At 36.1% G+C, this 27,395-nt stretch overlaps 1 protein-coding gene and 1 long non-coding RNA gene across 6 annotated transcripts in view; one reads left to right on the top strand and one right to left on the bottom strand.

Moving 5' to 3' along the window:
- Positions 1-27,395, bottom strand: part of osa (trithorax group protein osa) — a 72,441-nt gene that overhangs the window by 42,081 nt on the left and 2,965 nt on the right. For all 5 annotated transcript variants that reach the window (XM_090160439.1, XM_090160440.1, XM_090160441.1 and 2 more), the window contains exons 2-3: positions 24,319-24,549; positions 23,600-23,761 (exon numbers count right to left, since the gene is read on the bottom strand). In XM_090160439.1, the coding sequence (XP_090016565.1) occupies positions 23,600-23,761; positions 24,319-24,549 (393 nt within the window). The remainder of the gene's footprint in view (positions 1-23,599; positions 23,762-24,318; positions 24,550-27,395) is intronic.
- Positions 21,142-24,336, top strand: LOC149926047 (uncharacterized). Its single transcript, XR_016476920.1, has 3 exons — positions 21,142-21,436; positions 21,833-21,919; positions 24,204-24,336. It is a non-coding gene; the product is annotated as an uncharacterized LOC149926047 (long non-coding RNA).

Genomic DNA, 27,395 nt, shown 5'->3' with positions numbered 1-27,395 from the left:
TATGTTACACCAAATACGTCGATCGAATACCTTGAAAAATGTTCACGAAAATTCGTTTGTTTCGATGAAATGGTCGGCAGGGTTGCTACTTTTTTAAATTAAAATCAAATCAATCAATTTTTTTAATACAATTATGGCTCTTACGCTATATAATTAACCGATATTTTACTTTTATCAATTTGAATTAAATGAAATCTTATCTAAATTTAATTACTATGAATTTAGTTTGCTCAGATTTTCTATTAATTTTAATTATTTTAAGGACCTATTTTTTCAATTTATATTTCTCCATTGAAATCACTTGATTTAAATTTTATATTCGAAAAGGGCGGTAGAAAATATTTGGTATCTCAAATAGTTTGAAAAACAGGCTTGGGGTTTACCTCGATATTCGAGTTTCGAGCAAACTAAAACTAAAACTGTGTGACCAAATCATTTGATATTCGAAATACTATCTGGAAATTGATGAGTTAGAAAATATTCGACGTTTTAAAAGTATTTGCACACCTGGGTAACGGAGAATGTCGGACATAGTGAAGTGAAATGGCGGCGGCCGTGTTTTGGCGCGAAACAAAGCCTATTGTTTGTCACCGCTAAAACTCATTGGAAACAATCTCCAGTACGCTAAAACATCCCGTTTTCGTGATCCATTATAATATTAAGTCTTATGATGTTTAGTCACATTTTCAGGGTCTCCGGTAATTTTATCTTTCTAAAGCGGGGTCAACAAACACCCGCGACTTATCGGCAATATTACGAGGCTCCAGATGGCGATACCGTCGCCCTCACTTCGTCTTCATTCCGAATTTCACTTTTAATAATAGCAGAAGTATATGAACCGGAGTTATCGAAATAGCGCTCAGAATCGGAGGGCTTTTTCCTTATGAAAATGATGAGAAAATCGAGTCAAATAAAAGCTAATTTCCATCCCCGTCTTTTGACGCGATAAATTGCACTTGGGGATTGTGGGTATAATAAATAAATAAATAATCAGCTAGGCTAATACCCAAGGCACCACCTAGGGCCTAAGTAATCAAGCGACTTTTGAAGCCATTAATTCAGGTGGCCGGGTTACAATGCGTAGGAGGGTGGTGGCAAGCCCTGCATGCCACGTGAGCAAACAGCTCCCTACACTCACTATTACCGTTAACCTCAATGTAGAAAAAATGGTTTCATAAAAACCAAATCTGTTTTTATTCGACCTAGGAGCGCGCAAAATTTCAAATTTAAGGTCAAAACGCAACTTTATAAGGAAAACGCCTCCGACATGGAGAGTATAGCAGTCTGATAACTTCGGTTCATTTACTTTTGATAATAGGTGATTCTGAAATATAATATCGGCAAATATCACGTGATCTTTTTCAGAATCGCCTCTTGACGTCATAAGATCGCTTAACTTACAATCAAGAACGTATTTACGCGTAGGAGTCGTGATAATTAATTAATACGTTTGCTGGTGGGTGTGGAATATTTTCGTTGCCATGACATTAAGACGCCCCTGGTCGTGAAATGTTATGACGGCTGTTTTAAAGTGAGGCTTAGCTTCGACAAACACCGAATTTCTGCTCGCTTAAAGGCCTTTTCACACGAGCCAACTTTTCAAATCAAAATGCTGAGTCAGCAAAAATGGATCAGTGATCCATTTTTTACTCGCGTACTTTTTTGGTGGATCAACTCATCGAACTTTTATTCACACGAACCAACTAGTTGACTCAACTCAAGTTGACTCATCTAGTTGGGTCAAAAAGTTGGCTCGTGTGAAAAGGCCTTAAGTAATATAATTGAAGCAGTATCCGTGTTAAAATATTGGGATTAATTTTTTTCTTAAGTTACCAAAAATCTGGATAGTTAGGATTCCACCATTAAGCTCTTGTTATTGCAGATAATTCGCATTCGAAAATTCCGTTTCAACTTGTAACAACGGATAAACAGAAAGGAAATATACCAATTAAACCCTTTTAATTATTTTATCTTGGAGCAAAAATTCTAAGACTTGACCGAGCTGTTGGTGTTCAATGTGTAGATTCAGAAAGCGACATCTAGATTTCAAAATTCGTACTATTGATTAAATGATCAAACGAGGTTTGCAAGCTTCTACAGCTCCGAAAGTAAGTTTAACCTTTGCAAGGTTCGTACAAATTTGCCAGAATTAAGTTCCCTGACCAAATTGCAAAATTTTCTCTGACCATTTTTGTAAAATAAATGATTTTCTTAAGGTAAGATCTTGAAAAATATTTATTACGTACATCTTTCTAAAATTTATTTGTCCGATTTTTTTGGGGTAATTTTAAAATTCCCTTACTTTTTTTTGGACCATTTTCAAATTTCCTAACCCTTTGGAAACATTTTGAAATTCCCTGACTATTCCAGGTCGTGTACGAACCCTACTTTGTCAGATTGTTTACAGATAAACTAACATCCAGCTGTTAGTGGTTTGGTTTTAATGCTTTTATTTAAACTAGATGACGCTAATTAGAATAAAGATAATTTAATTACAAAAAAAACCCGTTAACACTATGTTAGAGCTATAAACAAAAGTTCAACTTATAAAAAGCAAGACGAAAAAATTAATATTTTTCGCCGTGTTTTAGGATAAATTAAATTTTCAAGTTTCAGACTATAGGCGCCATCTGGTTGTGAAAGGATCTTCTCCCTCGACAACTTGGTATGGTATTCCTCTTATATGACTCAAATTACGCATGGGTCTATGACATACGAAACCCAGATAAAGGGTTATTTAGATTTTGTTCATTAGATGACTAGCGCAATAGGCGCTTAAATAAAACCCTCTATGACTGCCTTGCCCCCTATAGGAAAATGCTGCAAGATAGAAAATTCTCCGGTTTGGCAGTATAAAGAGAAACCATAGACAAACCAGTTATATGTGCAGCCGCAGCAGCAAAATTCTATAATCGGCTACAGATATCCATAAAATACGCGAAAAAGTAGATTAGTCCATAATTAAAAGGGATAATATAGCTAAATCCTAAACAAATTTGAAGAAATAAAAAAACTTACTACTAAACTCGTACCCAATAGGTCTTCGAGCAAAAAACGCGAAACTCGGATCAAATAGATCTTCGAGTAATAAACTAAATTAAAATTAAATAAAATAGCCAGAAATTCCAACGGTAGACCGGTTTCGTTCTGGAAGCCAGATTTCCCGCACGGTACTGATGAGTTCCAAATAGAACGAAACCGGTCTACCGTTGGAATTTCTGGCTATTTTATTTAATTTTAATTTAGTTTATTACTCGAAGATCTATTTGATCAAAGTTTCGCGTTTTTTGTTTGCTCGAAGACCTATTGGTACGAGTTATTAGTAAGTTTTTTAATTTCTTCAAATTTGTTTAGGATTTAGCTATATTATCCCTTTTAATTATGGACTAATCTACTTCTTCGCGTATTTTATCATCCTTCTCACAGTCCATAGGTGGTTTCTTCTAACTTAACTTACAGGTATCCATATCTCTACTTGGAATGCTTATCGCGGCCGATTTTCGTCTCGATGTGGCTGACAGGTTTTTTGACGTCACTATGTTAACTTAACAAAACAACTTCGTAAGAGGGGAGCGCGCGCAGAGAGGATTTTTCTCTCGTAGGCGGGGCCAAAGCCGTCAGAGTGATCTTACCATACGCGAAACGGCAGGATAACCATTCCTACTAGAGGTATGGATTCCTGCCTTTGACAATAGCCGTTTCAATAAATGTCGCTCTTTCCTCCCCCCTCTCTACGCGCATGCAAAATTCCAAATTATTTTTAACGGCAACGTCATGACGCTTTTTTAGCAATATCAAGTTAGCTTGACGAAACGTCAGCAGAACATTATAGTACCTAAGAACATCCAGTACTTATTTCTACTTAGGGGGGAAGGAGCTTATTTTTCGACCGTGAAGCCGCGTGGCCAGTCGTACGATAACTATCGAACACGTCGATAATTTTTGGGACGTACGATATTTTCAATGACGTACCATATTATATAGTACGCATTTTTAGATAATTCAGCTCACGCGTACGATAATGTACGATATTTTTTTAAATGGCGGAAAACCAGTTAAAAGTGAGATTTTTAAACAAGTTTTCAATCGGTCGAACTTTAAGTGTTATTTAAAATTTGGATTTCACAAGTTTAACGTTAATATTTCACGCACAATTATCTACCGCCAGTTTTCAGGCATACGATAATTTTTTTCTGAGATCGATAATTTTTGGGCTATGGTACGATAATTTGAGTTTCAGGAACTGGCAACCCTGCCGTGAAGGGGATCCAAAAACTCGTCCCAACAGTTATTCTCGGTAAGTAGAAAAACATACATTCTTAGTAATATCGAGCAGGTCGCGGGGAAGACCAACGGGAGATTAGGTTTGTAAATGATTATTGATCTCTTTCTCGGCTTGTTGGCTGGCTATTATTAGAGAGGCACTCGCAAGACCCTAGATAAATAATCAAAACTATCTTATAATAATCAGAATGTACTAAGAGCAAACCGACTGAAAATTATAATTGATCCGAGCTTTAGCTGAAGGGGCCAATCCAATCTGATTATAGCTAAAAATGGCAATCTAATCGGATTCGAATGTAGCTAAAATGCCAATTGTATCCGATTCGAATGTAGCTAAAATGCCCATTGTATCCGATTCGAATGTAGCTTAAATGCCCATTGGATCCGATTCGAATGTAGCTTAAATGCCCATTGGATCCGATTCGAATGTAACTTAAATGCCCATTGGATCCGATTCGAATGTAACTTAAATGCCCATTGGATCCGATTCGAATGTAGCTTAAATGCCCATTGGATCCGATTATAGCTAAAACGCCAATCAGCTATTTATCCTAGCTATTTATAACCCAAAAAATTTTAGTTTATAATCGCCAGTAGCTAGTAAAGGAAGCTAAAAATTAAAACGCAGAATAACCCATATTTAAAATATAACGGAAAATGTGAAACACGATCGAATTTTAAATCCCTGCATTAAATTGAAATTTTACACCATAAATTATGTCAATGGTTCGGTCGCATCCAAACGACCGCTAATAACAACGCCCCCCCACCCCCCGAAATCCTTACGGACAAGTATATAAAAGAAGAGGAATCCACAATTTCCTTTCTACGAAGGAAAAAGTAATTGCTATAAACGCCAAAGAAACGAAGATTACCGAGAACTAAAATGAGAAGAGATTTTAAACAGGGGGAAAGGAAGGAGGGGGAAGGAAGCCGCGACGCGTTTACCTGAGTCCAAATTGCCCGAGGAGGGTCGAGGGGGGGGGTCCCTCTTCGGAAAAACGCGGGGACAGGCCTGGCTTCCGCCGTCTAACGCGGGGTTGTAGCGCCCCACAGAAACAGACCAATTTCCTTCTCTATCCTTTCCATCTAAATAGCCTGGAATAATAAAATTATAACCGACGAAAAACCCGGGGAGGAGAATATCGCGTCCTATCGCCGCGATGTGGAAACATCAACATGTGCGTGTCATGCCTTAAAAACCCGACGGCTGGGAACTCATGCGAGTCTGATATTTTGCGAGCGCCGTGCGTGTTTTACTCCCCCCCTCACAATTTTCCGTATTTAAAGTCTAACTCCTATTAAAACAAAAAAAGGTATTTTCTATTTTACCTCGAAATATTTCAAAGCGGAAACTATTGGCTACAATCCAGTGTTATCCACGAGACTAAATTTTGCGAGGTAGCTTTATTTATATTTAACTCAAAATGTATTTTCTATTTTAACTCAAAATATTGATTAAAACCCTCCAAACTTTCTTATAATTTAATTTCAAATTTCCCGCCGACTTCCGCGCATGTCAGTAGAGGGCATGTTCGTTTACTGCCTCCGCGAGAACAAAGATGGCGTTACTGAGCCGGGCCAAGCGCATCACGAAAAATCCAATACAGAATACTTTGATGATGACGCTTGGTGACGTCAACTACGTCTTTTCCACAGTCGTGTAATATTCCTAAAGCCCTGTTAAGTCTATTTGAATGCCAGTTTTAACCAATAAACTGGTCACAAAAACTGGTTTTAGAGCGGGACCGTGCTAGTAGACATTACCACTTTGTACGAAGCGATTCGAAATAATAGCTTCGACATAAATGATGATTCGAAGATGCATTCGAGACTGAATGTTAAATTCAAACAAATCAAATCAGACGGAGTGTGTGTTTTTAAAGCTAATGAAACTTCGCGACGAAAGACTTCCAAGTAAACAAGTCCCGTACATACGGCAATAGGGGAGAGTCAACGTCACGTTATCTTGATAGAACGCGGTGATAGAGGGAGGGCGGATTGTAAAGAAGGGGAGGAGGAGCGGGTTGCGAAAGCACGTGGACTCGAACCAAAAGCCATTACCAAGTAAATGGATTTATGGGAGCGAAAAATATACAACTTTTGGGGAAAACACGTGGATATTCGAAACTATCAGAAGTTTTCTGTCGAAACTGAAACAAACGAATATTAAAGGTTCATTATATCTCAATTCTTTTATATTTCAAGCCTATTTACGCGACTAGTTTATTTAACTATAACGTTCACAACGCGTAAATGATAAACAGATTTCGTTCGTATTAATTATTAATGACGCGCCAGTTTATGAAATGGGAAAATAAATAATTCTTCTATAATTAACGCTAGTTACGCGATTCCTTATAGCTTATAAATTAAAAACGAATAAGCCGATTTTGTTTTAATTTAAATGACTTAAAAATGTAAAATCGAGCGAGGGAAAACATGATGAATAAGAATTTAATATAAGTCAAATTATAATATTCCTTTAAATTTATTATATTTATATTTACCGGTAATTACACGTTTTCGTATAAATAATAATAATTTATAAATGATATTGAAATTTGGTATTCAGAGACGAACTTAAATTTCATACGTAAATGACGCGAAAATTAAGCAAATGAGTAACTACGTCTAGGAACTAGGATTCCCATCAAAATTATGGGTGGATTCTTTTATAATTAGCGCTAATTACAACTAATAATGACATAACATATAATGAATATAATCTATTTCGTTATGATATTAGAAAGACGAATTGTTGATGATAAGAATTTATATTTTTAAGGATAGTATAAAATAAGATTGAGCTTATAATAACACAAATATCGGAAATTAAATTTAATACACCCTACACCCCTGATAAATGGACTTCAATTATTTTTGGCAAAAAAATCCGTAGGCATAAAAGGAACGCGGCATGGAACAGGCCTGGTGGGGTTTATGATCGGACCCCGTCGCTCGTACCAATTCTGGCAAGTTAACCGTCCCCGAAAGAAAAACTTTATTTGCGCCCTCAAAAAAGTAGAGGGAGGGAAAACTTTGGCGGGCGACGCGTAGAGCCCAAAACGAGGATTTCGAGGAAAGGAAAGATAACAACCGTACAGCGACGCGAAAAGTCTGAAGTTAAGACTGTAGGGGCGCGCCGACGAAAGCAGGCTCGAACGCGACGGACGGACGATAGCAATGGCATAGGCGGCAGCGCCACAGTTTCCAACTACTACAATATTATAGAGAAAACGCGCTCCCCGCCGCCAGGGGCTTGATACCGAAGTTTCCCCGCTGACTGTACACGCCGCGTCAAATAATAGTCGCTGCACTGGCTTTAGGCCTAGCGAATATAAGGGGGAAACGACGATGGTGGCGCTGGTTTCGTACCAAGGATTCGTGTGTATTGGAGTGGAGCGGCTAGTCTCGGCGCTGTAGCAGCAGAGCCGCCAAGGCCTAGGAATATAAGCGGGGCGAACCCGTCAGGGCAGCTACGCCGCTGCGGGCTGACGTACGCGGCAAAAGGAAAGACAAACCAGGCGGGGAGGCGGGGGGCGAAATGGAAAAGGGCACAGAAGCGGCGGCTGAAAAGGCCTCGTAACACCGTACGGGGAAAAGAGAGGGGATCCTTTACTAAGCCTCACTGCCACACAGCGTAGGCCCATTTATCAAGTGGGCTGTCAATACTGCAGAGAGGGCCGCGCGTAGAGCGAACGGAGAGACCGAACTAGCGCGCGGATACAAACCCTCCCCCTCGCGTTCAATTCCCGAACTCTTTTCTCCGTTGCCGACCCCTCTTTCGCTAGCCTCGCGCGCGGGATCCGGTCTAGGCAAAGCTTTGTTCAAGAGCTAGCCTCGCGCGCGGGATCCAAACGACTAGTCATTACGGGCTGCGGCAGCAGGTTTAGCGCGAAGGAGGGGGGAGGGAGACTGCTATGAGACGCAATGAGAGAGAGCTACGAGGGAAATGGCGGAAAAGATAAACGCAAGCTAGAAAACGACAGACGCTCCGACGCACCGTAACTCAGCAACGTACGGCGCTAACATTATAAACCAGTTTAGAAGCGAGCCGAGGAAAAAACGCGTATAAAATATTGCGTAAAACGCGGTAAAAATCGCCGGGCCAAAAGTAAAACGAGTAGAAAATCCACCCAGAAATAAATATCGAGACTTTGGCGTATTTTTTCTTATATATGTTTTATTCGGGGCAAAATTAATCCTCGAGTTATAAAGAGGAACGTGTTAAAACGCGGTGTATTTTAGTATCGTACGCGGAATTGGCTGAAGCAAAAATGGGGGTTAGCGTCGGGGGAAGGGACGTAGAAAAGTTGGGAAAGAGCGCTCAGTGGTGCTCTTACGGCGAACCGGCCAAAACTGTAGAAAGCGTTGGTACCATGGCCCGTACCACCATCGTCGTCGCGTAGCCCGCTGTACCCCGGGTTTTAAGGTAGGCGGTCTTGGCTCGGCTCTATCTTTACCGAGCGCCGTTTCATTCTCTTCTACGTGTGCTAGGAACAAGCGCAAAAAAGGGGACGCTTGCGTAAAAACGCTTCTAAGGGAAAACGGGGCAAAAAATACCGACTCTACCCCGAGAGCTTTGTGACCAGAGTAAAGAGAGCGAGCAATATTTTCTCAACGAAAAATATAAAAAAGCGCGGGAATATATTACCGTAATGAGGAATAAAAAAGAGAGCAGGCATTGCATGGACCGATAACCGGCTAGAAGCGAAAGGGACTCTTTTTGTCTTTAAATATAGCCGGTAATAGAGGACGACCCGTGACGTCACCACAAATTCGACCAATCGGCTTCTGGGTCATCGTGGTTTTTTTCTCTAAAAGTATCACTATCCCGTTAAAAATGTTAAATGGTGGTGGTGTCACGATTATCCACAAGCACCCCGGCGTCAATTGGGGATAATATTATTGCGTCCGAAAACCGAAATATAGCCGATAATCGGTATCGAGAAGATTTTTTATCGGGTGAATGGGTGATCCTTGGGACCAGTGACCTTTTAATTATTTAACCGGTACTTAGGCCAACTAAATCACTGGTGCTGATCGTAGGAACAAGTAACACTCAATTTGAATAAATAAACTGGTCCAAACAATTTATAAACTGGCATTAGGTGGTAAACCATCCTTGATAGTGCACAACGCGTGGCGTCACCTATATGAACCAAATACCTAGCGGGTCATTGGTTTGTTTTATTAAGGGTATCACTAGTTTCACTACCCCGTTAAAAATGTTAAATTATGCCGGTGGTGGTGCCACGATTATCCACAAGCACCCAGGAATAAATCGTAAAAAATATTATGGCACCTGACCGCGATGGTTCAATATAGCAGGCGTGCATTTCCTAATCTGAGGCATTATTTAATCATGAACACGTTATACGTAGAGTAATTTAGCGCGAGCGTTTCGGCCCGAAGTGGGCGGGGCAATCGTACGCGGCATTGAAGAATTCACGCGATTGGATAATAGATAAGGGATAAAGGAAAACGACTCTTCTAAGGACTTAGAATGTTTCTAAGATTAAAAAGTAATAAAGGGATATTTATTGTAGATCAAAAACAAGATATAAATTCTAGTTTAAAATGCGAAATAGGGATATTTATCGTAGATTAAAAAGCAAAATAGGGATGTTTATTGTAGATTAAAAAATCAAATAGCCATATTTATTGTAGATTAAAAAGCCAAATATAAATATTGTAGATTAAAAAGCAAAATAAAGATATTTATTGACTGAAAAATAAAATAAGCATATTTAAGATAGATGAAAAAAGAGGATATTTATTGTAGATTAAAAATTAAATGGGTATATATATTGTAGATTAAAAATGTGGTATCAGCTTTTTTGAAACTACAAAAGCAACTGATTAAAATTAAGATGGTTCACCTGGGTTGAATTGGAAATTAAAGACCGTATTTTTCTCCACCTCTAATCGATATTTTAACGAATAAAACTTTTGAAATAGAATATTGTTCCAAAACTCCAAGTTCAAATTACGGAACAAAATTTTCGTTTTTCTTAATTATAATACCAATATTATTTTAAACACATTGGTTTAATTTAAAAAATAATTCGATGACTTATTTCTTAAAAAGAAAATGTTTCGGATATACAGTATATATTCCAAGAAGCTTATAAAATATTAAACACATTTAAAAAAGTAAATCTTTAATATAATGTATTCCATTCTATTGACAATTTTTGGAAATCGGTTCCTATTATCGACGCGTTAAAAACGCACTCGTTAAAATTAATGGTGAACTTGACCCCTAAAGACCGTTTCCTTGAATACGTATTTAAGTTCACTTTTATGGCGCGAGTTGGATGAGGAAAATTGGCTTAATACACTAAAACCCAAGTTTTCATTATGAACAAGACCTAGAAACGCAGACTTCATTATCATAATTACGCTATTAAAAAGGTTGCATTCTCACTGTCAAGCTCAGTCAGCCAATTTGGCTAACCCGGGGAAAACAATTCACCTGTTATATTTTTTAATACAGACGAGATTTTGCGGCAAAACACGGAGGCTGCCATTGAAATTTACCCGGCCGCCATTACGAGTTGCCTGCACGTTATCGGGGTTGTTTTCCATTGGTCTTTTCGAATCGATTCGAATAATTTAATTCGAAAACTATGAAAATGTATTTTAAATCAGGCTTGCCTGATTTCAATTTAGATTGATTTAAATTTGAAAACGTAATTCAATGGAGGGATCGAATTGTCAAACAAATAGATCACATATATAATTAAGATTTAATTTAATTTAAATTATAGAACCGATAGAAGTCAAGTATACATCGATTCACTGGAAAAGAACCATTGTATGAGAATGAATTAACTTAATATAATAAAAAAAAAACAATTGCTTTTATGAAAAAGTGGTCAACCCCGTAAAATTTTTGAAACAAGCAGATTTCGGTCAGGGGAAATGTTTTTACGCACAAGACACAGAAAAAATCAAATTCCTACAATTTTACAGGCATAGTTATTCTAAAATGTTATTTACTAAAAAAGTTAATATTTACATGAAATTAAACTAAAATAAATCCTTACAAGATTCGACTATAAACGCAAAATATTAAACAAATTCAAATTTTTAAATATTTGATTTAAATCTTAAAGTATATTTAATTTGAAATGGCAAATAAATAAGACTATTAAACCAGACCACAATACTGTAAATCCAAGAAATAAAAAGAGGTTAAGTTCGTACAATAAAACACGTAAGAACAGCTCGTTTAGACGTTTTAAACGTGAAATTTCTTTTTAACTTTATTATTAGTCCATAACGAGTGTTAAACCGACTAAATACTCATAATTAAATCATTCGCGTAACGAAATGTACCCTTGATTCGTAGGCGTTGCATTGTAGGGAGCTCAATCTCTAATCCCTATAAACTTACTAACAAATAAGGCTTAAGAATAAAAAGGCGCTAAAAATTCGAAATAGCGAAAAGAGAAGGCGTGCTTGAAGAAAAAAAGCTGTATATATAAAAACAGCAAAACAGCTGATTTCCTTTTCCTATAAAAGTAGGTAGAAAGAGGGGCGGAGAGAGTTAGGATGGAAGATCCGGAAAAAGTTACACAAACCCCAAGCATTCAAACAATCTCCAGCCGAGAATGGATATCTCGATGGGAACTGATAACCCAAAACCTACTCTTCGTAACAGACGTTTAATATTCTACACTTTATCTCGCCCCTCCGCTTATTAGGCGGGAAATTTACAATTTCGCTTTCCGTTTTAGCACGAATACCAATTTCAGACAACGCTTACCAAAAACAGATTTCCCAAACTAATTCATTTAAGTTCTTTGAAGTGGAATATGATTTTCACATTTCTGCCACAAGGTTTATCACAAGCTATAGGAACTTGGCAGCATGACGTAGATAATAGGTCACCAATGCTTTATCCAATTAGAAAAAAGAAACATCAGCATGGCGGCCATAGCCTAAGCAGGGTTGCCACAGTTTTTTTACAATCAAATTCCCTGACTTTTCCAGGTTTTCATTGACCATCTCCTGAGATTTTACCTACTTAAATTATGTATTTTTAACCTAAATTTTAGTAGTTTCCTATTTGCAACCGAAATTAAATTTCTTGACATTTCCCTGATTTTCAGACTAATTTTTAAAATTCCCCGACTTTCAGACTAATTTTTAAAATTCCCCGACTTTCAGACTAATTTTTAAAATTCCCCGACTTTCAGACTAATTTTTAAAATTCCCCGACTTTCAGACTAATTTTTAAAATTCCCCGACTTTTAGACTAATTTTTAAAATTCCCCGACTTTTAGACTAATTTTTAAAATTCCCCGACTTTTAGACTAATTTTTAAAATTCCCCGACTTTTAGACTAATTTTTAAAATTCCCCGACTTTTAGCCTAATTTTTAAAATTCCCCGACTTTTAGCCTAATTTTTAAAATTCCCCGACTTTTAGCCTAATTTTTAAAATTCCGACTTTTCTGTGATTTTTATACCAATATTCAAATTCTGACTTTTCCAGGAATTGCAGGTACCGTGGCAACCCTGCTAAGGTACGGCGTGATGTAATGCTGCCATTTCCAAGTGCCTATTGGTGACTGGAGTGTTACGTTACAAACAAAATTCTTCGCGTAAATTAGCAGACTTATTTCTCAATATGATTTTTACTCCCTTTAAAGGAGTCCAAGCCATGTTTCGCAAGCATAGTCTGAAAAGGACCATACAATACACCGTATGAGGGGTCGGACATTCACAGAAATCCCGTACACATTTTGGGTGAATATCCGACCCCTCGACACCGAAACTATAATTGGCTGACATCGGGACATTTATAGTTACACTTTTGACAATCTGAAACGAGGCGCGTCTCATTAGATTTGAGAAATTTTGTTTGTCTAAACTGGTTTTTGGGACCACTTACTTTGGACGTCTCCAATTAGTAAACTAGTACTTGGGCCAACCGAGGTTTTTAAGCTAACAAAGATCAGACGACTCAGATTTACTGAAGACGGGGGCCCTAGGCAGATTTTGGTCGGGGCCTATGTAAGGAAAGCGCAAAAACGCCAAACTCGCGTGTCCCGAAGCTGAGTTTATGTCACGGGATTAATGATTTTTCAAATAATAAAGCAACAAGCCTGATATGTTTTCTCTTAAACCGAATCAGTGAAAAATCCATCAATTTTTTTGGGGGCTTGTAGGGCTGTGCCTAGTAGGTCTAGTCCTTAATCCGGCACTGGATCTACTGAAGGGTTAACCGGGGTTAACACAGTTTATCAGATTCAAATTACCTGAATTTCCCAGACTAATTCCGGCGGGGTTGGCACTTTTTTGATTAAAAAAAAATCAAATCAATATTTTTTTTTGATTTTATTGAATTTATTCTTTTTATACAATACACTGCTTTCTGGCATTATTGGATCACTTAGCGGATTTACAAAGCCCGTATATTTCACGATTTGGTTCGAAAGTGGACGTGTTTACACTAGATGTTTCATGACACGTACCAAAAAGGTCTTTCATTTTCAAGGGACCGTGAAATTATAGGAAAATAGGTGAAAAAAAAAAGAAAATTATAGGAAGGCATTAAAAATATAGGAAGTCTGGTCACCCTGATATAGGAATCATGGTATCCCTGGTAACGTCCGATTCGCCCCCAACCCCTCTCAGACTGGAATCCGTTGAGCGCGGAATCATTAAATAGTTCTCTTTCTAATCGCTTTGTCACGTACAACTAACACCACCGACGCGCCAAATTCGAAGTGAATTAACCAGCGATTCACTGCTAGATACGCGGGATTGACAAGTGATTCGATTCGCTCTATCCTATCTTCAGAATCGCCCACAGCTTTTCCCCTGATTTTTAAAGCCACAATTTGCCATTTGAGTAAATGTTTTCTATTCAAACAAAATTTAATTCCTTGACTTTTATTAGTTCTTAAAAATATCCCGATTTTTTCCGGTGCTGTGGCAACCCAGTATCTTGTTCGTGTCGCCAGGTTTTTTAAATAGATTTTAAGTTTTATCGGAGCGTCTGCCTTAGTTCTAACCCCAAATTAATTAAAAAAAATTCTACATTATAACGGAAACTAAATCTTTTTTTTTAGAACTTCGATATCGAACGCCATTTTAGAACTTCGATATCGAACGCCATTTTAGAACTTCGATATCGAACGCCATTTTAGAACTTCGATATCGAACGCCATTTTAGAACTTCGATATCGAACGCCATTTTAGAACTTCGATATCGAACGCCATTTTAGAACTTCGATATCGAACGCCATTTTAGAACTTCGATATCGAACGCCATTTTAGAACTTCGATATCGAACGCCATTTTAGAACTTCGATATCGAACGCCATTTTAGAACTTCGATATCGAACGCCATTTTAGAACTTCGATATCGAACGCCATTTTAGAACTTCGATATCGAACGCCATTTTAGACCTTCGATATCGAACGCCATTTTAGAACTTCGATATCGAACGCCATTTTAGAACTTCGATATCGAACGCCATTTTAGAACTTCGATATCGAACGCCATTTTAGAACTTCGATATCGAACGCCATTTTAGAACTTCGATATCGAACGCCATTTTAGAACTTCGATATCGAACGCCATTTTAGAACTTCGATATCGAACGCCATTTTAGAACTTCGATATCGAACGCCATTTTAGAACTTCGATATCGAACGCCATTTTAGAACTTCGATATCGAACGCCATTTTAGAACTTCGATATCGAACGCCATTTTAGAATTTCGATATCGAACGCCATTTTAGAATTTCGATATCTAGCGCCATTTTAGTGACATTTTAGAATTTCAATACGCAATGACTTTTAGAATTTCGGATACAAATAACTGAAGTATTTTTAACCCCTAGACGACTTTTATATTTTTTTTAACCCAAGTAACTTCTTCCCTAGAAACATTTCGGCTCATTTCAGTGTTTCAAATCGGAACATTTATCTTATTGGTCGCCTAAGACTGACGTCTTCCCACGCGATCGAAGCACACGTCGGTGACGATTTTCCGCCCCCCTCTAAAATGGCCACGGAAAGCTCGTCTCTACATAGTAATTCTCCTCCAGGTAGAAATATATTCTTAAACTTAGATACTTTCTACCTCAATTTGGAACACTCGTACTACTTGACAATTAAAAATTCAATTACCGATAAAATAATTAGTCTCCGGGTTCTACTAACAAGATTTAACTGTCGCTTAAACTCTCCAAGGTCGACCACAGGAAACCCTCTCAATTGTTTTAGGAAAAATAGGAAATTTTGGGAACGTTCAGGTGAATTTATAGGACATTTTAGGCACGTTCAAGTGAATTTATGGGAAATTTTAATAACGTCCAGGTTAATTTATGGGAAATTTTAGGAACGTTCCGGTGAATTTATAGGACATTTTAGGAACGTCCAGGTTAATTTATGGGAAATTTTAGGAACGTTCCGGTGAATTTATAGGAAATATGAGAACGTTCAGATGAATTTATAGGAAATTATAAGAACGTTCAGGTGAATTTATAGGACATTTTAGGCACGTTCAGGTGAATTAATTGGCAATTTTAATAACGTTTAGGTGAATTTATAGGAAATTCTAGGAATAATTTTAGTTAAGATAAAACCAATGCTTTTTAAGTGACTTTGTTTGAATATAGATATTAAATTTAATATGAAAACATCACAGACCTCGTGACTAGATAAATGTATTTAGGTAATATTACATATTCATTTTAAAACACTAGCCAACCGCAAAAGCCCATGCTTCGTAAAAGGCCTTCTATCAAACTTTAAAACTATATTGATATCGAAGCTCAAAGTACGAAAAATATATCGAAATATAGGAAAATTGACAAATGATAGGAAGTCAATCGAAATATAGGAAGCGTGGTCACCCTGACTCTCTAACCTTTAACAGTTTTTGGAAATTAAAATGAGAAAAGAAGCGTGAATAAATCTAAAACTCGCGATGACGGTTCGCATTACGGCGCTTTCAAAGCCACGCCCATTCCTTCAGTAGACGGGTTTCAACTCTATTAAAGGGATGATAATTCTCCATCGAGACTATAAAAATTCGTTCGAAAATGAATAAAAATGCTATTATCTTGTTTAAAAAAATTCGACTTTTATAAATGAATTTTTAATTGATAAAACACCGGTCATCGGCGGTAAGCGATGAAAAATGGTTTCGTTAAATTTAATTTCTAAGCTACTAATAAAGGCGCTTCGGCCAAAAATAGAACCTATAAATTATTTAAAAATTTTACAAGCAATAAAAAGGTTACGCCGTTACAATAAAAGCTACGGATGAAGTAAATTTCACGACTAAACGAATTATTAAGGGCATTTTAAAATTTATCGTTGAAAACGCGTTATCACTACGAATTTTATTGTACGAGCTTAAAATAACTTAAATGTTATTTGAAAACCAAAAAATTATACAGGGTGTTTTAAAAATTTCGCTCTCCAAGATTTGGTAAAATTTTCTAATAAAGTAAGTATTTTAGGGCTATCACCGTCTCTATAGTGGAATGCTCGTGTCACCCCCCCCCCCCCGCAAAACAGGCCCTGCCTTTGAGCCATGCTGAATTGAAATATGGTCCGAAAATTGTCAAACAAGAGATAAGATTTGGTAGCATATAATTTTCAAGTTATCCTAGTATTTTTTTTTCTAAATATTTTTAGGATAGTTTTTTAAATTTCCTACTTTACTATTAAACATTTTTAATTTAACTGTTTTCTAGAGTAGATATTCAAATTATTCATTTGGTAGATTTTAAAATTATTCATTTGGTAAATTTTAAAATTATTCATTTGGTAAATTTTAAAATTATTCATTTGGTAAATTTTAAAATTATTCATTTGGTAAATTTTAAAATTATAAATTTGGTAGATTTTAAAATTATAAATTTGGTAGATTTTAAAATTATAAATTTGATAGATTTTCAAATTATAAATTTGGTAGATTTTAAAATTATAAATTTGGTAGATTTTAAAATTATAAATTTGGTAGATTTTAAAATTATAAATTTGGTAGATTTTCAAATTATAAATTTGGTAGATTTTAAAATTATAAATTTGGTAGATTTTAAAATTATAAATTTGGTAGATTTTAAAATTATAAATTTGGAAGATTTTAAAATTATAAATTTGGTAGATTTTAAAATTATAAATTTGGTAGATTTTAAAATTATAAATTTGGTAGAAGGCAAAAATTTGTGAAATGTGTCAGTCAAGAGAAAGTTAAATTTTAGAAATAAAAGAAGTTTAAATTATTGAGCTAAAAATGTAATCAAAATTCAAATTATTGATTTAAAAATGGGGAAGAACTATTTGGGGTTACGTCTCTTGAAATGAAATCCGTCGATAAACCTGGATACAAATAAGGAGCAGCAAATCAAAACACGGCACGTTAGGGACAAGCGGACAACAAAACGTCTCTTTATACTGGCGATTATCGCTAAATAATTGGCCGCTTCACCCTCGCTTCATTAAACGGAGAGCAGCGGGGAACAGGTGATCTCGAGCAATTCAATCGGGGAATCATCATCCCGGTCTCCCCCTCTCGTCACACGGGGGCGCTGCTAACAATCTGAATTCGAACAGGCAGCATCATTGACGCGGAAGCCCGCCAAAATAGAGAGAGCACCGCACGCCACGAATAGATATCGCTTCTTTTTCTTTTCGCCACCATCCAAACACGGGGAAGAAGCTAGGCCTTTGCTTTTGAGGGGAATCCGTCTCCCTCAACTCTCTTTAACCCTCCGCCACCACGGAAACCGCAACTACACACATACACATACATTATAGATATATATGGCGTATATGATCTCCCCCTACAGTTAAAACTTGGCTCTTTCGGTATATTAGGACTTATCAACAAGTGGTACACATTCCCCCTCTCTCGGTTTCCCCACTTTATTATTCAATGCCATACAAATTCTTGGGACGTCTGTTTTGTCGTGAATTATGTAAATCTGACGACTTTGTATTGTACATAATCGTCGTGTCGACTTTACCTAAAACTAAACGACGACAACACCACGTTGATTACGTCGAAACGCTAAGAGATATACGGATTAAACCGAAAACGCGTCGTTAAATTAGGCAGTTAATTTCGCGTTTATAGGATTTCGGACGCGCGGAAAATCTGACTCAACAAGCTAGTAAATTTAGAATATTCCCGAGTACTAGTGAAAACTTACAGTAAGAACATTTCAATATGAATTTCGAAATCATAACATCTATAGTGTTTAATTAATTAATAGTCATCTAAACTAACGACGACAATACCACCGTAATTGATTACGCCGAAACGAAACAAAATATACGGAATAAACTCAAAATGCGTCGTTAAATTAGGCGTTGACAACGTCAACGGGTTAAGCCTTTGTCTTATTATATTTTGAAATATAAGCTACTAAGTTCCAAATTTAAATGCATTTATTTGGTATATTTTTATGTATGATATATATTCAATGCAATCCTATTATCTTTGGCAAAAGTTTTGTTTTTAATTACGTACACTATAGCAAAATAATTCTTACAAATCTGGCCAGAATTCGCTCTTAATTTCCAATTTGAAAAAGCGTCAAGTGAGGGAGAACGCGAGGAACCGGACTTACTATCATCAAATATGATATAGAACTCCGTACCCTAGATTCTAAATCAACCTCCATCGGTCGCTGCATTATCCTATCAGGGCCAGCTTTGATGATGCGCTGTTAAGTGAACAGCGCGCCATCGAAGTTGGTCGTGGTCTTATCTTTAGTTGGTTACCATGGTAACTGCAGAGCTAATATTTTCGGAGCTCCGGCAGGGAGTGGGTAAGTGCTATTGACTACGCGTGAGGCAGTTTACTTCAGTTGATTTGAAGTTTCATTTTGGAACGGTGGTACTTACTGGGACTGGTTTGTTAACTAAATATTTCAGGAGTTCTTGGTCCCCCAAAAACTGAATTATAATTACCAAATTATTTATACTGGAGTAAACTAGTACCAGAGACCATTTTACTCACAATTTTCTTTAGGACCAGAGATTTTTGGGACCAGTTCGATAACTGGCTATTACTGGGAGTTCCCGGGACCAATTCGATAACCGGATATTACTGAGGGTTCCCGGGACCAATTCGATAACCGGATATTACTGAGGGTTCCCGGGACCAATTCGATAACCGGATATTACTGGGAGTTCCGGGGACCAGTTCGATAACCGGATATTACTGGGAGTTCCGGGGACCAGTTCGATAACCGGATATTACTGAGGGTTCCCGGGACCAATTCGATAACCGGATATTACTGAGGGTTCCCGGGACCAATTCGATAACCGGATATTACTGGGAGTTCCGGGGACCAGTTCGATAACTGGCTATTACTGGGAGTTCCCGGGACCAATTCGATAACCGGATATTACTGAGGGTTCCCGGGACCAATTCGATAACCGGATATTACTGAGGGTTCCCGGGACCAATTCGATAACCGGATATTACTGGGAGTTCCGGGGACCAGTTCGATAACCGGATATTACTGGGAGTTCCGGGGACCAGTTCGATAACCGGATATTACTGGGAGTCTACTAGTCTACTTCTAGCGTGTCATTAAACACCGAAGGGCGAACGTGGCTAAGCCTACTAACACACAATGGCAGTGTCAATTGTTAAGACAAAATAAATAATGTAATTTCGAACTATTTAGCTAAAATGGGTAGCCGCGAAATGTCATTGCGAACGCATTAATTTTGTAAATGGAAATTGACGATAAAGCAACGCTATAGGAGTCCCTAGGGAGAAAATGTTTAAGAGGGGAATTTAAAGTTCCGACTTTCCGCTTGCCAAATCGTTAAAGAGAAAACCGTTTAAAAGCGCCGAGTTTTGAACCCGACAACGAGGGAAAAGGGGGCGGCTTATAGTTGGGTTGGAATATTTAATTAACGATGTGTATTTGTTAATTACCTTCTGTTAACATACGCGAAACATCGCTATACAGGGTGTCTTAATTTTCTCGACCGTTTTCATTCAATAACTAAAAAAAAGGTCAGTTACGAATTTAACCTTTGACCGGAATCCATACTTCTACTTGGAACGCTTATCGCGGCAGCTTTTCGTCTCGATGTGGCTGACGGTTTTTTTTGACGTCACTATTTTAACTTATAACAAACAACAACGTGAGGGGGGAGCGCGCGCAGTGGGGATTTTTCTCTCGTAGGCGGGGCCAAAGCTGTCAGATTGATCTTACCATACGCGATAAGGCACGATAAGCATTCCAAGTAGAGGTATAGATTCCTGCTTTTGACAATAGCCGTTTCAATAAATGTCGCTCTCCCCCCCCCCCCCCTACGCACATGCGGGAGAGTCACTGAATAAAATAGTCACGTGTTTATGATAGTATTTTTTTGGCAAGGCTCAAGTTGATAGCTTAAACAATACTTATAAGTTTGACACTTTTAGCATTCTTTGGCACTACCACCTTCGCCACTGTCAAATAGGTATAAGGATAGGCAACTCTACTAGTGTATCCCTATTCGTATTGGTCAACCAAATACAAACTTCACATAATCCGAAAATAAATGGAAAATATCAGTGAAACTCGGGTGTTAGGTAGACCTTATGCTAGTATGAAAATTCCCAAAGGGAAAAGTTGCAATGGGCAAACGAAAATGTTTTTTACCTCTCCATTTAAAAAAGCATGGCATTTTTTTCTCGGTTACCCAAATTTTGTTAAAATTTAACCAAAATTGATAAATTTTACCAAAAATAGGTCAAATTCATCTTTTTGGGTAAGTTTTTCAAATTTAATTTTTTTAAATTTTTAAGTAAGTAAGTACCCTGTGAAACCGCGAAAATCCCATGCTTTTTTAAACGGAGAATTTTTGGTTTTGAGAGGTCAAAATCATTTTCGGTTGCCATGGGAAAACTAAAGCCCATTGCAACTTTTCCCTTTGGCAATTTTCATACTAGCATAAGGTCTACCTAACCTCCGAGTTTCAACAAAATCGGTGATAACCACCTCGGGTAGTCTCCTTGTAAGTTGAGGTATGGATTCCTGCTTCTCAATAATCAATTTCGCGTTTCGGTGGGAAGACGTCACCCATGAGATACCAGGCCGATTGGATTTTATTAAGGAGGAATGTGCTTACTGTTAAGAGTTCAACACAGTCACTCTCCGTAAGTAGAAACCTAATACGACTTAGTCCAACGATATAACGTGAAGAGGGATTGGAACACCCGGTATAGGATTTTTAAAACGGCATTGTTGCTACTATTAGGGGAATTATGGTGTAATTTATGAGGGCCTAAATGAAGATTTTAACAACGTTTCCAATATATAAAAGACGCGAAATTAAATATTCGCCGTTAGGGGGCGGTACTGGGCGAAATGTCTGCCGTATCATTGCACGCGCGAGCGGTTAAACCAGGTAGGTCTCTTTAGATTGATGAACGATGCTAGGCCGTTTAGTAAGTCATTAATTGTCAACGCGACGACATTCTAAGTCAATTTCCCTTCAACAGCCCCTCCCCCCCTTTCAATAAAGTCAATTTATATCCATTCATGTTTACTAGCGTGTACACGCGATGGACAATTACGACAACTGGACCGCTCATAATTCCTGAGTGTAGCTATACGTCATAATTCAGCGTTGCGCCGTGGTATGTTTTATTTACGCTATACGTCATAATTATACTTTGTGCCGTGTATGTTTTATTAACGCTATACGTCATAATTATACTTTGTTCCGTATAGCCGTACGTCATAATTCTGCTTCGTGCAGTGTGTTTTATTTACGATATTCGTCATAATTCTGCTTCGTGCCGTGTATGTTTTTATTAACGCTATACGTCATAATTATACTTTGTGCCGTGTCTGTTTTACTAACGCTGTACGTCCTATTTCTGCTTCGTGCCGTGTTTGTTTTATTTACGATATACGGCATAATTCGGCCGCATTCCAGCGTCCCGTATTAGTTTTATTCAAGCATTGGACTCACACTTAGTTATAGTTATTAAAATTTACCCAAAGCATCGGTTTTTGGATGATTGTAAGTGGACAATGTAGAAGCAGATGCTATTTTAACTGTGGTGTTTTTCGTTCGTATCTATTATGTTCTTCAACGACTGGGGGTAAGTTCAGTAACGCTCATCAAAAACATCGCTGAGTAATCGATGCCAACATTTTGTTACTGTACGATTTTTCACGTTTCCGATTTGACGTCACGATAGGCATCCGATGCTCATAAAAAAAACCATCTCGGTGAGCAGGTTTTTTTGATGACTTGACGTCAAACGCGTCGGTGTTAACATTTATAGCCGCCATCTTTAAAAACAGCGCTGACTAAAATAACACCGTTCTGTAACTACCTACGTCACTATGACGATGAGCGGTCATCAAGCAAACATCAAGTAAAAACCGATTTTTCCCAGATTCGCGTTACTGAACATACCCTGGAATTGGTTTTCGATCTTAAATGAATTCGCACGTAAAATGCATGGCAGCACTGTTAAAATAGCGTCTGCTTCACTATTGCACCAAGAATCACAGCTTGTTGAAAGTAGGAACACCAATCATTTAACAGGTATTTTTTAGAAACGCCATTGTGATTCACTGGGGCTAAATCCAAAAGAGTTCCAACAGTAGACACAGGTCATACCACTAGAACTGATAAAGTTAACTTATCGAACTACAAGTGTCACAAAATTAACTAGAATCTAAATTCTACAGTGGGTTTAGCCATCTAAAACATTAAGTCAGGTTTATAATTTACTTATTACTGTTTTGCATTTGAAAGCTGGTCACTGTGAATTTTGATAAGTGTAGGGATCATTATGTTGAAGAGACAACAAGCTTAGTACTCAAAAAGGTACAGTATAGCTGTCCTTGATAAAAATAACCTTACCGCGTCACTCTGAAAAACTGATGTATTAAGCAATTAACTCTGATGACAGTAATTCTGTAATTTATGGTTTAATTATTAGCAAAACCCTCATCCGTACATTCTATGTTTGTCCATTCTTTTTTTCATCATAAACAGTTCACAAAGTTGGCAGCATGTTGCGCTACTCTTGATATTTTTGTTACGACTTGGTCATATTTGTTACTTGTGGTTAAAGGAATACATAACCACAGTTTATATGGGGATATAGAGCCTGCGTGTTTATTGATTCCAATATGAAATGGATTTACAAATATATTTTTAAACCGTAGCAAGTTTGCGTTATTTTAAACTTCAAACCAATCAGTTAAAATTATCAAATTAATGAGTCCATAACTATATGGACTGAATTTTTAGTACCCGCAACGCTCCACCATACAATAACAGAAAATTGTCCTACCTGAGGACTCTGGTTGTTTCCTGCAGATTGTGGAAAATTTCCAGGCTGTGACTGTTGATTAGATTGAGAGCGTTGATGATCGAAGTTACTTCCAGGTTGCTGAGATGTATTAGAATTGCCACCACTAGCACCACTGCCATGCATTCCATACGGAGTCCCAATCTATATTTAAATACAGTCATTATATTTTTAACCTCACTAGGCAGGAAACCTATTTTCATGATGACTAAGATATCAATCATACGGTATTAACCTTACTGAGATACGAAAACGTCAAGAACACCTATCTCTCGATTAGATAATCTTAATATAACGATAATTCTTCATATTTATTATTTTCTTACAACTCAAATCCCAACTACAAAATCTTACGATTTAGTTTACTACATTAAATGTAAATAAAAAACAATCCCGCAGATAAAATCATCTAGACCAAATGTAAAATCTTTAATAATTAAATATAAAATAATTTATAGTAATATCAAATGGTTAAAACAAAATTTAAGCATTAAACGGTTGGTAATAAAGCCTAAATTAAAACCCCAAAAAGGTTTATATAATATTCAAAACTTCAAAAAGGTTAATAAATGAAATTTAAATTCAGCTAATTCAATGGTACGAAGGTTATGATTGTGAAAATATGGACATATTGGAGCCTTTTTACGCTTAATAACGTAACTTGGAATTGAACATGGCGAAGTGAATGGACCAGTTTATACCTGTTGAGCTGGATAATTCTGATTGTGAGCTCCTCTGTGCTGTTGCTGAGAGTACGATCTTTGATGATACTGTTGAGGTGGTTGTCCAAATTGGCTCATTTGCTGTTGCGGAGATACAGACGACGGGGTACCCTGAGGTGGAGGGCCTGCACCTCCTTGAGGCCCTCCCGAACTCATGTAAGGAGGCCTTTTCATGTTAGGATCTCCACCTGGACCTTGTATTGGCACATTCTACAGAAACAATGGATTTTAACATTATTATAACAAGTTTAGGTTTTTACTGTATTGAAAATTCATTATCAGTTATTTAACTTAATCTACTAGTATGAAACCTTAAAAACCTGCATTGGCCAAAAAAAAAACCTTTCATAATAAGAAACTATCCCATAAATCCTTATATTAATTTGTTAGAAGACTAGTACTTTTAATATATCAGTTTTGTGCTTATTTTTTTTAAATTACCCTTAAATAGTCACTATTTGTAACTATTACCACCCTTTAAAACCAGAATTGGGGTAAAAACCATTCAAAACCTCAATAAACATTTAAAAACCTCCCAATTCTCCTTTTAATATCTCAATTGTTTATCAAAAACTAATCAAAACCCAGTGACAAAAAGGTCCAAATCTTAAAGCATGCACTAAAAAAAGTCAAGATCTAAAAACCGGTGGTTAATCTCCAAATCTAAAACCAAGTGATAAAATATCATAATGTGGTAAAACCCATTTCTGTTACTACAAAAAAACACACAATAATAAAGGTCTGCGAATAATGGAATATTGCTAGTATTCAGGCTTAAAACTTTTAATTAGTATTGGAGAATTTTACTGAGGCTTTTGGATTAATCGAAGTGTAATCGAGTTATGGCATGAAATAAAAAAAACACTTTAGTTAAAATTTTTCCTTTGATAATTAGTAATTTGATTGGCCAATCCCTTACCAAAAAATAAGTTGGCTAAAAACCACTTACGACAACTTGTATTTCAACTTGGTTTTCAGTTTGTATTTGGGACAAATGCCTACTAAAAATAACTTAAATCGTCTTTATTAATCAACTTATTTCCAACTAAACCAGAATCAACTTTTACATTTAACTACTTAAAACCAACTTAAAAATAATATGTAACTTCCTGACTACTAAAAACCAACTAATTACAAACTTAGCAAAAGAAGTATTTTCCTACCAACTGAATAACAACTTATTACCCCTTCAACTAGTAACTTGAAATATGCTGACAACTTGAGCTTACTTAATACCAAGTTAAAATCAACTAATAATGTGTATACAAACTGAAATCCAACTTATTTTTTGGTAAGGGAAATGGGATTACATTAATAAATTTTAATAGCCAATTTAGACAAAAATTATCATTAATATTAAAAATACTTTTAATTGTTATTAAATCATAATTTAAAAAAACTTGCCATCAAATGTCAATTGATTAAAAATAAATCTTTAAAATATAAAAGTTTAAAAGACAAACATCAAATACAAGTTATTCATTTACCAAAAGTATACAACCTACCAGAAATATGGTTATGCCTATAAAATAAATGTATGAATGACACAATTGACATATGAAAAATGGAAAGTCTTAGGATTATGCAATAGCATAAGTCAAGTAACAAAAGTTAATGACATTGGAAAGTCAAAGGAGGATCCTAATTGTTGCTCCAAATCGTAATTTGGAATAAATTAAAAATAATTCAAAGTCATTAATTTTCATTTCAATCATTTTTAAAATTAGGTAATTTAATTTATATGTAAATTTAATTAAAATTTGTGTCTTTTTTTATCTTGTCAACACAAGCAAAATTTTTTCAAGTTTTGATAATTGTTGTATAGAAACATTATTATCATTAAATTAGATTCGTAGCCTCAGACCATTTTTGCATATAAATCTGCATCAATCAAGATCAAGTTTATTGTTCATGAATTATAATATTTATACATTGTTCAGGGTTTAAAAGGGCCAAGTCAATAGACTTATAGCATAATTCCATCAATTAAGAACAATTAAAATTTGTTACGAATAGATAGATACACAAGTGAGCGTACACAAATATTTCCATCAAAATTCAAATAATATAAAGCAACTGGTATCCAAATCTATTAATTTGAACTGTTTATATTCTTCCTTCAGTTATGTAAACAAAGTCGTAACTGAAATGAAATATTACCTGCAGAAATTCTTGTAAGGAATGTTAATATTATCTTAGTTTTCATTTATTTTTAACAGACTCCTACTTTATCTAGGAAAATCAGTCTAAAAATGCTTTCATTTCTAATCAATTTATAACCAAAACAAAGATAGGAATAATTTTTTTATAATATTTTTTTGGTATGTACTGAATTTGAATAGAGATAAGCTAGCCATTATTTTATACTTCCAAAACTACCACTGTCAATTTTCAATAATTTAATTTTAATTTTCTTATTTCAATTTTAACTATAATTTAGTTGTTTATTGTTTTATCACATTAAAATAAAATTTCTAATACATAAAATAGGAAGCAGGTTTTATATACAAATTAAATTACTTTTTATTTTATTGAATCGTTAACATTTTACACCTCGTTTTCCCAGTCTTAAATTTGGTCTACTGCAAAGCATCTTTAGTACATTTAAATTATTTTAAGTCAAATATTTAATCAATTATTATTCTCAAAAATTTAACTATATTAAAATAAAAATTCAATTCCAGGGACCTCAAGACAAACACCGGCAACAAGAAATAAACAAAAACAAATTCTTTACAGTGGCTCATTAAGTTGGATTTTTCCAGTCAAATCTTCAGTTAAATTAAGTCTTTCCTAAAATTGTTTTATTTTAACTGGGGCCTAATATCCCTTAATATTTCAAACTGACCTTAGAAACCAGGGACTCAATCTTTTAAATACATTAGGACCAACTACTGTTGACCTTTAACTCCAAGCCTACTGTAATAAAATGACCAGTTACCAAATTGATAAATTAATTTTAACCGAAGTAATGTTTCAAAAATTAATTTCGTGAAGAGTATGGTTAACTTTAGTAAATAAAAATAATCACCAATGTTAAAATTTGATAAGATATT

This window comes from Leiobunum rupestre, chromosome 10, assembly GCF_980474605.1.
Source record: "Leiobunum rupestre chromosome 10, qqLeiRupe1.1.hap1, whole genome shotgun sequence".
Lineage (NCBI taxonomy): Eukaryota > Metazoa > Arthropoda > Arachnida > Opiliones > Sclerosomatidae > Leiobunum > Leiobunum rupestre.
The sequence above is the reverse complement of the archived record's forward strand: the minus strand, read 5'-3'. Positions and strand labels throughout refer to the sequence as shown.